The sequence below is a fragment of the Arachis duranensis genome, chromosome 5 (genome assembly GCF_000817695.3).
Source record: "Arachis duranensis cultivar V14167 chromosome 5, aradu.V14167.gnm2.J7QH, whole genome shotgun sequence".
Lineage (NCBI taxonomy): Eukaryota > Viridiplantae > Streptophyta > Magnoliopsida > Fabales > Fabaceae > Arachis > Arachis duranensis.
Window position 1 is genome coordinate 65,415,037 of NC_029776.3, and position 12,394 is coordinate 65,427,430.

Below are 12,394 nucleotides of genomic sequence, written 5' to 3' on the forward strand. Positions count from 1 at the left end.
CCAATTTTAGTGCCCAAGAGAAATCCAATTATAATGGTTTCTATCGATTATTCATATCAGGATTAAATAATATTTTAATTAGTACAAAAACATTATCATTTCTTTTATGTAAAAAAAATCATTCATGTAATCAAGTCTAATATTACTTGTAAATTGAAAATATTTTGGTTTTATTTTAGTCCTTACATAAAAACGGTTTAAATCCAAATGTTTTTAAAATAATTTAGTTTAAGTCCCTGTTGTTATTTTGTTTAATTTGTAATCTATATATGAAATTAATATTGATTTTATGGTTTTCAAAAAATATGATATTTGGCTTAAATAAGCTTTTGGACCTATGAATGGTTTCTTTTGGTAATAAAAATGAAAAGTTCGTTGTCTAATTTAATTTATGGTTTTGGTTTGTAAGTGCTAATTTGATAGGCTAAATACTAAAGTAACAGACTAAAATATTAGCACGACAGAATTAGTCTAATTAATATATTTAATAGTAAGAATGATAATACTATCCAGATTCGTAGGTATTTATTTTATTTTTATTCATTCAAGACGGATAATTACTCATTCGAATGTAAGGCAAATTTTTAATAGGGTGTAATTTTGGACACAATAAGAAATTGGATTTAAGTAATAGTTTCGATATATATATATAATAAATAAAGGATTAGAGTTCAATTTTTTACTGCCTACGAATAAAAACAAAACAAATTTTATGTGAACTATTGTAAAACAAAATAAAATCGAGTAAGATAAAAACTCGCTCCATTGTCATCCGTACTTAATAAAGCAAACTAATTAATAACAAAATTAAAGTACACAATTTTTAGATTTTTACTGGCTCAAAATAAAAAATATATATATATGGACAGAAAACAAAAAGAAAAGGTATGTTATAGCAAATAAAAACTTATTTAAGGGCCTATTTTTGCTCATATTCTTTGCAATAATACTTTCAGAATCTTGCTGAGATTGAGTTACAATAATATTTTAGAAACTACATCTATATATATCGGTGAGCTGGCTAAACATATATTAAAAATATTAGGTACCAGAGTTAATAGTAATAAAATAATGCAACTAAAATTTGCGAACGAAGAAAAATTGAATAAGAATTTAGACAATAATAAAAATAATATAATAAAATAGTAAAATTACAATTTCTCACGATACATAAAGAAGTTTATAATATTCTCTTATGTATTATGGAAATTCTTATAAAAGAATTACACATATGAGAGACCTTACTATTTTTCTCTCAAAATTTCATTCACTAATTTTATGCAAAATATGACATACATTAACAAATGCCTTAACCCTCTATATTTAGTATTTTGTGGAGGTGTATTTGGTTTATTACAAGTTGATCAAGTTGTATACAAATTACACAAGTGTGTATACTAGAGTCTTCTTTCACATTCATCTTTATCAAGTTGTATAACAAGTTGATAAATATCAACTTATGTAACAACTCATTCTTTGACTAAGTCAAAGATTACAACTAAGCTAACTTATGTGTAGTTTCATGACTCTTCATACTTGATAAGAACCATTTCCATCATACTTTAATTTTCTTGAAATTTAATCATGCTCCACTTGTATCACTTGTAACCTCTAGCCAATTTTGTTGACTTCAAACCAAAAGAAGAATTTTACTTCTTTTTTTAACAATCTCCCACTCAAAATTATTTTTTTGGTGTATTCATATTGCTCATATTTTCAATAGGCCAAGAGAAGATCTGCATCAGTCAAATTCAACTGTATTGATTGGTTTTGTCATGATATCTGTAAGATTGTCCTTAGTGTAGATTTTCTGCATATCCATTTTTCCATCCTACAATACTTCATGAACAAAATGATATTGAATGCCTATGTGCTTCGTTCTTGAGTGAAAGGATAGATTCCTTGCGATGTGCAAGGGACTCTGACTGTCACAAAATATTGGAAGCATATCCTGATTGTGCCCGAATTCCTCCATTAACCTTTGCAACCAAATTGCTTCCTTACAAGATTGGGTAGCTGCCATATATTCAGCTTCTGTAGTTGATAATGCTACAACTGCTTGTAATTTTGATAACCAACTTATTGCACTTCCTGCAAGATTGAACACATAACCAATAGTGGATTTTCTTTTGTCAAGGTCTCTAGCGAAATTAGAGTCAATGTAACCTTTGATGGTAAGTTCAGATTCTCTAAAATATAAAGCAGCATTAAAGGTTCCTTTGATATATCTTCGGATCCTCTTCACAACACTCCGGTGCTCTTTTTCTGGATTTGCCATGAATCTGCTGACCATCTCGACAGATTGAGAGATATCTGGTTTGGTGTAAATCATGGCGTACATAAGGCTTCCCACTGCAGATGCATACCATACTCAAGATATTTCTATCTTCTCTACTTCACTGTTAGGACACATCTCAGAAGATAATTTAAAATTGACAGGAAGTGGGGTAGATATTGACCTACACTCTTGCATGTTGAAGTCCGGCAAGACCTTCCTCAAGTAATTTTCTTGGGATAGCCAAATCTTCCTATCTTTTATGTCTCGCCAAATCTGCATCCCCAAAATCTTGTTTGCTGGTCTCAGATCCTTCATATCAAACTCCATAGCCAACTGAGCCTTTAATTCCTTGACACAATCTTTGTTGCGGCCTATCACCAACATGTCATCCACGTATAACAGCAGAATGATGAAATCATCATTACTAGACCTGTTGTAATAAGTACAATGGTCTGACTGAAGTCTGTTGTAATCAAGGCTAATAATGATGGAATCAAATCTCTTGTACCAATATCTTGGCACCGGCTTAAAGCCGTACAGAGATTTGGTTAACTTGCAAACCAAGTTTTCTTTTCCTAATTCTTCAAAGCCTTCTGGTTGGAGCATATATATTTCTTCTTCAAGTTCACCATGAAGAAAGGCAGTCTTTACATCTAGCATATATAGCAAGAACTGCTCTTATTGTAAAAATTCTAGCAATTGTAGAAAAAACTTTCACTCAAATCAATACCTTCTTTCTGAGCAAATTCCTTCACCACCAGTCTTGCACGATGACATTCTATCTGGTCGTGATTGTCACGCTTTATTTTGTAAACCCATTTGTTATCAATTGCTTTCCTTCTGCCCAGGAGTGGGACAAGCTCCCACGTCTTGTTTTTGCGTAGTGCTTCCATTTCTTCTTGCATGGATGTCATCCAAAAAGAAGACTCTAAACTTTCAATCGTCTCTATCTTCATTAACAAAACAATATGCATCATGGCAAGTCCTGACATAGTCGGTATGCCATGATGATTTTCTCAGTTCACGTGTTGTTCTCAAGTTTCAGCTATTCTTTGTACAACTTGTTCAGGTTCTGCTTCAGAAGAGTCTTTTTCTCTAGACTTATCAGTCATGTATTTTAAAGTAGTTTCTTTAGTTGTATTATTATTTTCTTGCTTTTTTTGTAACTCGTTTTCAACAAATATAATATCTCTACTGACAATAATTTTGTGGACAGTAGCGTCCAACAAACAGTATCCCTTTACATTATCAGCATGGCCCAAGAAGATACACTTTCTTGATTTAGGATCAAGCTTTGGTCTTTCTTGGGTATTGAAAATCACATAAACAGGACATCCAAACATATGAAGAAAGGAATAATCAGGTGGCTTACTTTGCCATATCTCCATTGAAGTTTTCAATCTAATTGTTGTTGATGGCGATCTATTAATCACGTAGCAGGCTGTTTTGATTGCTTCTGCCCAGAAAAACTTGGTTAATCCTGCAATCTGCAATATAGCTCGAGTTCTTTCTAGAAGAGTTATGTTCATCCATTCTGTAACTCTATTTTGCTGAGGTGTATATGCAACTGTGAATTACCTTTAAATACATTCGTGCTTGCAAAATGCAATGAAATCACATTGTCTGTTCTCAAGCACTTCATTTTCTTCCCAGTTTTGAGCTCTATTCGTGCTTTAAATTCCTTTGGAAACACATCTGACTTCTTCTTGATGGAGAATACCCACACTCTTTGTGAGTAATCATCTATGAAGGAGACAAAATATTTTGCTCCTCCTAGTGATAATTCTGGTGATTTTCACACACCAGAATGAATCAAGTCTAATATATGCTTGCTTCTAGCGGTTGATCGTTCAAATTTCAATATACGCTGCTTGCTTGTCACACATTGATCACAAAAGGTAGATTCACCATTTTAAGCCCTGGAAGGAGATTACGTTCTGCAAGAACCTATAGACCATGTTCTAACATATAGCCTAATTTACGATGCCACAACATCTTTGTATCTTCTTGGTCAGCAGATGCAACTGATACTTCTGCGTCTCAAACTGTATCTCAAGAAAGCAAGTAGAGATTGATTGTTAGCCATTTTGCCTTCATGATCACACGAGCACCATTAGTCACCTTCAACGATCTATTTTCAATATTAATCTTGTACCTTTGTGAATCCAACAGCCCAACGGATGACGAATTTTTTCTCAAGCCATTCACATGTCTTACACCCTAAACTGTATGGATGAAGCTATCAAACATCTTAGTTTTGATGGTACTGATTCCCATAATTTCTAAGGCATGATCATCTCCCATGAGTACAGACCCTTTTGAAATAGGTTCATAAGTATTAAATCACTTCTGATGTGGAGTCATGTGATATGTTGCTGCACAATCCAATAGCCAGACATCAGCTAGTGGTTTATTGTCTTCATGACCAATAACAGCTTCAATGCACAAGACATCTCCATCAACAGAGGTGTTTGCAACACGACCATGTGAGGTAGTTGCATTAGTAATTTTTTCTGTGCTCTTCTTGTTAAACCAACAATCTTTCTTTAAGTGTCCTTTCTTGCCACAATTATAACAAGTAAGGTTCTTCTTTCGAGACCTTGATCCCCCACGACTTTAACTCTTACTAGAGCCACGTTCCGTTGATCTGCCTCTCATCACCAACAAAGCTTCTGCTTGCTTTGAACTCTCTGTTTGACCATCTTTATTTTTGTGTCTGCTTTTTTCATCAAGAATAGTGGTAGCAACATCATCAAATCAAAGTTGATCAACAATTTCGTTATTTGTGATGTTAATGATAAGTTGATCATAAGAGTTTGGTAAACTTTGGAGAAGAAGTCAGCACATTCATTTTCTACAATTTGACACTTCATGGCTATCAGTTGTGAAAATATAGTATTAAGATTGTTGATGTGATCCGTCACCGATGTAGATTCACTCATACAAAGAGTATATAGCCTTGTTTTCATGAATATCCTATTGTGAAGTGACTTTACCTCGTACAACTTAGTGAGTGCCTCCCAAATCTCCTTTGCTATCTGTTTTTTCGAGATGCTTGACAATACAAAATCTGTCATAGCCAAGTATAAATTGGCAACAGAATTTTCCTCAATCTCTTTTCACTTGTCATCAAGAGTGCCGATAGGCCTGCCTTTTATTGCTTCTAAGTAATTTCCCCATCTCAAAATTGCCTTGATCTTCAGTTTCCAAAGAAAAAAGTTATTCCCATTGAATTTCTCGATCCTAAATTTTGTTTCCATGGTTTTGAAACCAATTTACCCTTTTGCTGTGGAAGATTAAGAACCTAAAGCTCTGATACCACTGTTAGGTACCAGAGTCAATAGGGACAAAATAATGCAACTACAATTTGTGAACGAGAAGAATTGAACAAGAATTCAAACAATAGTGAAAATAATATGACAAAGTGGTGAAATTACAATGTCTCACAATACATAAAGAAGTCTATAATACTCTCTTACGTATTATGAAAATTTTTACAAAGAGATTACACATATGAGAGGCCTTACTACTTTTCTCTCGAAGTTTCACTCACTAATTCTATGCAAAATGTGACATACATTAACAAATGCCTTAACCCCCTATATAGTATTTTGTGGAGGTGTATTTGGTTTATAAGTTGATCAAGTTGTGCACAAATTATACAAGTATGTGTACTGGAGTCTTCTTTCATATTCATCTTTATCAAGTTGTATAACAAGTTGATAAATATTAACTTATGTAACAATTCATTCTTTGACTAAGTCAAAGATTGTAACTAAGCTAACTTATCTTCAAGTTGCAAATTTTGACTAAAACTTTGACTATGCAAGTTGGACAACTTGCAAGTAGTTTTATGAGTCTTCTAACATAATAAAAACCATTTGCATCATACTTGATTCTACACCAAGCTTAAGTTCTATAATGTTCTTTAATTTTCTTGAAATTTCATCTTGCTCCACTTGTATCATCTGTAATCTCTAGCCAATTTTGTTGACTTCAAACCAAAAGAAAAATTTTGCTTCTTTTTTCACAAAAAAGATATTTAAATAAAAGGAATCATAACTAATTTAAAAAAATCCAAAAAAATTATATAAAAATCAAAACCAAAATCAATAATATTTAAAGTTTAGGATTGTAACATTTCTTGGGAAGCTAGTATAGAAGAATAATGTGTTAAGAGCAGAGAGAAGGACACAGAGATCTCGAAAACTCAGAATAAGTCATCAAAGATGAGAGAAAACAAATCAATCCCGTTAGGTAAGAGTCTAACCAATAACAAACTAATTAGTATTTTTAAATTGCACTCTATACTAATTAATTATTATTAATTAGTGATTATTTAATTTTATTTTTTAAAAATACAAAATTAATGATTATTAGTTGTAATTGTTTAAAATTGATTAACTAAAAATTATTAACCTATATTTTTCCAAAACAAAATAGCATTGATTGTAGAATTGTATTATGATTTAAAATAGATGATACACTTTACAATAAAGCTCTACATCCAAAAAATGCTTAACCAAGTCTAACCAAGTTGTTATGACAACTTTCAAATCACGCGCTTTCTTCTTCTTCTCCTTCTTCTTCTTCTTCTCATTCTTCTTCTTCTCCTTCTTCTCCTTCTTCTTCTGCTTCTCCTCCTTCTGCTTCCGCTTCTCCTTCTTCTTCTTCTCCTCCTCCTCCTCCTCCTCCTCCTCCTCCTCCTTCTTCTTCTCCTTCTTCTTCTCCTTCTCCTGATTCTCCTTCTTCTCCTCCTCCTCCTGCTCTTCCTTCTCCTCCTCTTTTGTTATCGTCGTGACCAATAACACTAATATTTTGTAAATATTTGTATTAGTTCTGATTTTTTCTAATACCATCATAAAATAATTTCGGTTCATTTTTTAGTTTATTTCAGTTCATTTGTGTGTTAATTGAGGTTCACTTGATACTGCTGATAAGTATTGACCAAATTTCTTAAGTAATTTCGGTTCATTTCTGGATCCAATTGAACCTCAAATAAACTAAGAAATGAACCGAAATTACTTAAGAAATAAAAAATTTGGTCAATACTTATCAGCAGCATCAGGTGAACCTCAATTAATACACAAATGAACTGAAATTAGTTTAGTTTTGAACAATCTATCAAAAAGACTCAATCATCAATAAAAATACATACAATTTATTTCTGGATCCAAACGAACCTCAATTAACTAAGAAATAAACCGAAATTACTTAAGGAATAAAAAATTTGGTCAATACTTATCAACAACATCAAGTGAACTTCAATTAATTCACAAATGAATTGAAATTAGTTCAATTTTGAATAAGCAGTCAAAAAGACTATTATCAACAAAAACACACTGAATTCATTTATGGATCCAAATGAACCTCAATTAAAAGGAGAAAAAGAGACAACACAACAACAACAGCAGCAATAAAAGAATGACGATTGAGAGAAAACATGCGAAGAAGAAGAAGGAGGAACGCAAAGAAAAAGAAAGAAGAACGTGAAGAAGAAAGAGAAGGAATGCAAAGAAGAAGAAGGAAGAACACGAAAAAGAAACATTGCGAAGACAAAGACGAAGAAGGATATGTTTTGCATTATTAAAATACGCGTATGTACGTGCTGGTGTGATGAAAGTGATTTTTGTTGAGTTTGAGTCAACTTAGTTGGACTTAATTGCCAAAACATTTGGATGTGTAGTTCTATACACTTTATATATCATACTAATTACTAACCGTCTACTGCTAACTACTAACTGATATAACATAGTTACACTAAGTTATCTAACCTCTCTCATTATTAGTTATAACCTTAAGAAGGATTGAAGGATTCATTTAAATAATATAACTATCCGAATTTTTGCTAGTTAATACTCCAACGAAAAGAGGAAAAGGATATCTTTGCTACTGCTTAAAAATAATTGATCTTGTAAAGTGTGATTTCCCAATACTTACAATTTTTTTTTTGCTTCACTTAAATTTTGTATTGCGTAAGCCTATTCTTTATAAGATCAATATAGAGAAAAATTAAAAAGATTCATTTTCATTTTTTGCATATTTTGTTTTAGTCCTGTTCCTGTATTCTCGACTCTATTCCCTGTATCTTATATCTTGAAATACTAATTCCTAGCTTTTGGTAACTCTATAAAAAGAGATTCTTAATCAGTGTCCGGCTGTCCGCATTGTTTATCAAAACACATTTTTGTAATGACTAATTACTATTTTTATAAAATTTTATTAAGGATATATTCACCTAAGAAAACTTAGAAAAGGAAAGAAAATATTCTTACTGATTTTGTTCAGTTTCATCACACCCATTCATTTTTCTTAACATTCCAGCCTAGTATAGCTTTCAAAATTTTAATCTCCCCATATCATTATATCAATATATCATAGGTCCTTATCATATGCGCTGTTTATATTCTCTCTCTGTTTTCTTTTTCCTCTAACTTTTTCCTTTATTGTCGAGGCATTCATTTAAGCTAGCTAGTGCTGTAAGTTCTTGTTGCGGTTATTTTTTAACAACAAAAATCCATGGCATCAATAAAGTTTCAAAAGTTTTCTATACATACAAGACTCTCATGAATTCACCTAAGGAGGATTAAACCGATATACATAAACAATTATATATTTTAACACATGTTCACGCAATAACTTTTTAGACTTGAAACATGAATTATATATAAATTTTCTTTTTGTCATATATTGAAATTCTATACAATAAAAATCAAAATTTAAATTTTTAGATCATAATATTTGGTACTAAGTGTTCTAATAATATATTATGAAATCAATCATCTTCCACAAAATGTAAACATCCAACAATAACAATTGAATATAGTTGGTGCAGAATTATATTTTTTATACATGATTAAATAATAATGAATTTCGTTGTCTCCTTCTTTCTTAATTTTCTTTTTTTTCCCGATATCTATGGTTTGACTAAAAGGGAGGAATAGAACAAGAGAAGCTTGATTCATATGATGTGCATTTCTATGCACCTTCAAGGGAAGAAGTAGAAGAGGAGGTTAGAAAACAAGAGTCAATAAAATTGGAGAGGCTAGATACCGTTGAGATGGATACAATTGAACAAGGCATTGAAAGCTATGGTACAACGGTTGCAAAGGCGGTGAGAGCCATCCAAGAATCAATGATCTCAAGCCACTTTGGGGAAAAGATCTTAGACGCTTTGTTTGATAATTTTGCTAGACTTTTGGATGATGAAGTGGTCAAGGAGGACATAAAACCCATCACTTTTGTTCTGGTTCTTAGAAAAATATGAATATTTAGAGGGAAAAAGAAAGTTGAAGAAAAGAAAATATTCTCAAAGTGTTATTTAATTCGCACTACTAACAAGCTACATTACATGTGTGTTTTAAATTTGCAGCCAGTGACCAGTGAGTATCTATCTAATTATTGTGATAGTTTTTGCTTCAAGTGTGTATGTACACTATTTATTATTTCATGCACCAAGCATATATAGCTTAAGGTCCCTTTGGGAACACCAAAAAGCTATTTTTTTTTTTTTTTTTTTTTTCTTTTTCTTATAAAAAATTATATTAATAGTGTTTGGTATAATTTTTTAGGTAAATTTTTAATTTTTTAAAAAGTTATTTAAGAGTTTTTGAAGAAGTTAAAAAATATGATTTCTCATATTTTTAAAAGTTATTTTATCATTCGTATTTAATGCACAACTTTAAAACAAGGACTTCTATAATAACTTTTCAAACTCAAAATAACTTATTTAAAAGTTATTATTAATAAAAGTTCTTATATTTTAAGCTTCTTTTTCAAAAGAACTTATTTAAGAAGTTTAATCAAACTGGCCCTTAGCATATCTAGGGTCCGTTTGGGAAACACCAAAAAACTACTTTTTTTTAACTTTTAACTTATAAAAAGTTACATTAATAGTGTTTGGTACAATTTTTTAGATAAACTTTTAATTTTTCAGAAAAGTTATTTAAGAGTTTTTAAAGAAATTAAAAAATGTGACTTCTCCTATTTTTAAAAGCTATTTTATCACTCATATTTAGCGCCAGTTAGGCTAAATTTCTTAAATAAGTTATTTTACAAAAAGAATTTAAAATATAAGGACTTTTATTAATAACAACTTTTAAATAAGTTATTTTGTATTTAAAAAGTTATTATAGAAGTCCTTATTTTAAAGTAGTGCGTTAAATAGAAATGATAAAATATAAAGAGAGAGTGTAGTCATGAGTCATTAATAAACATCCTATTCACTTGTGACATATAAAGAGAGAGTGTTAAATAGACTTAACGTGGGTGATCGTATGACTTACAAAGAGAAAGTATCAAATAGACTTAACACAAGGGTAATTAGTCGTACTATGCACAGGTTAAAATTATAATTTTAAATTATTTTTTAAAAATTTATTTTAATTATAATAATTTAATTAATAAAAAATAATATATTATGTCTTTAATTCATGCAAGGGTTTACTTATCAAATAAACTTAAAATATGAACAAAAAATATTTATAAAATAGACCTAGCATCACTTGTAATAATCATGAAAAATAATCAACTTACCTTATCATCAATGAGAATCATTTCTATGTAAGTCGTCTTGTTCTTGTCAAATTAGATGTGACTTTCCATAACCTTTAACCAGGGGCGAAGCTTAGTATATATGAAAAGGGAAATGGCCCTCCCAAATAAATAAATTTTACTTATAAAGTCCTCTAATTTTATAATTTGGCCTTCCTAATTTTATTTTTTGTTCTCTATTTAGTTGTATTTTTCATGTTAGCCCCCCTTCTAAAAGGGGTTCGAGCTTTGCCCCTGCTTATAATTCTTGTCTTTATTTTTCAAACTTTTTCATTACATAATCTATCATAAGTAATACTGTTGATAGAATCGTAGTTAGTAGTCCTTAGGTATGAAAAATCATAAACAGAAGATCTATGTCTGAGGTACGAATTTTCTAGATTATAAATAATTGTAACAATTCACTATTAATCCACACACACACACACACTAATTATACATAGTAATAATTAGCAAATATTTTCAATGGAGAAACTTGCTACAATTAGGTGAAATTTATGCCATTATATTTTATTAACCTTTATGATTAATTCAATAGAGATACACTACTACATTTTGAGGATTTAGTAACAATTTTCTTTTAACATTTGTTAAAGTGTTAGTAATGGTCATAAAATTAGATGCTAAGTAACATTTATCTATAAATGTTAGTAAATATATTTAATTTTTACAAAACTGATGAGCGGATAATTTATACGCTTTTTGGCATTATTTTTAGGTAGTTTTTAGTATGATCTAGTTACTTTTAGGGATGTTTTCATTAGTTTTTATGCTAAATTCACATTTCTGGACTTTACTATGAGTTTGTGTGTTTTTCTGTAATTTCAGGTATTTTCTGGCTGAAATTGAGGGACCTAAGCAAAACTCTGATAGGAGGCTGACAAAGGACTGCTGATGCTGTTGGAATCTGACCTCCCTACACTCTCAACGCCGTTGGAAAGTAGACATCCAGAGCTTTCCAGCAATATATAACAGTCAATACTTTATTCGTAATTAGACGACGTAAACTGGCGCTCAACGCCAGTTCCATGCTGCATTCTAGAGTCAAACGCCAGAATTACATCACGAACCAGAGTTGAACGTCCAAAACACGTTACAACTTGGTGTTCAACTCCAAGAGAAGCCTCAGCTCGTGGATAGATCAAGCTCAGCCCAAGCACACACCAAGTGGGCCCCTGAAGTGAATTTATGCATCAATTACTTACTTTTGTAAACCCTAGTAGCTAGTTTAGTATAAATAGAACTTTTTACTAGTTTATTAGATGTCTTTGACTATCTAGTCTTTTGACCACATATCTGGTCCTTCTCCTTTATTTTTCGAATTCACATCATACTTTGGGGGCTGGCCATTCGGCCATGCCTGGACCTTTATCACTTATGTATTTTCAACGGTGGAGTTTCTACACACCATAGATTAAGGGTGTGGAGCTTTGCTGTACCTCGAGTTTTAATGCAGTTACAACTATTTTCTATTCAATTCGACTTATTCTTATTCTTAGATATTCGTTGTACTTCAACATGATGAATGTGATGATCCGTGACACTCATCATCATTCTCACCTA

General features: G+C 31.2%; 1 protein-coding gene across 3 annotated transcripts in view; it reads left to right on the plus strand.

Moving 5' to 3' along the window:
* LOC107489437 (probable methyltransferase TCM_000336) overlaps window positions 1-9,687 on the plus strand; it is a 13,487-nt gene extending 3,800 nt beyond the window's left edge. For 2 of the 3 annotated variants that reach the window (XM_016110185.3, XM_052261332.1), the window contains exon 5: window positions 9,213-9,687. In XM_016110185.3, the coding sequence (XP_015965671.2) occupies window positions 9,213-9,545 (333 nt within the window). In that variant the 3' untranslated portion in view covers window positions 9,546-9,687. Of the gene's footprint in view, window positions 1-7,660; window positions 7,938-9,212 lie in introns of those variants that run through there. The other variant, XM_021142725.2, reaches the window with a different exon arrangement.
* The last annotated feature ends 2,707 nt before the right edge of the window (window positions 9,688-12,394 follow it).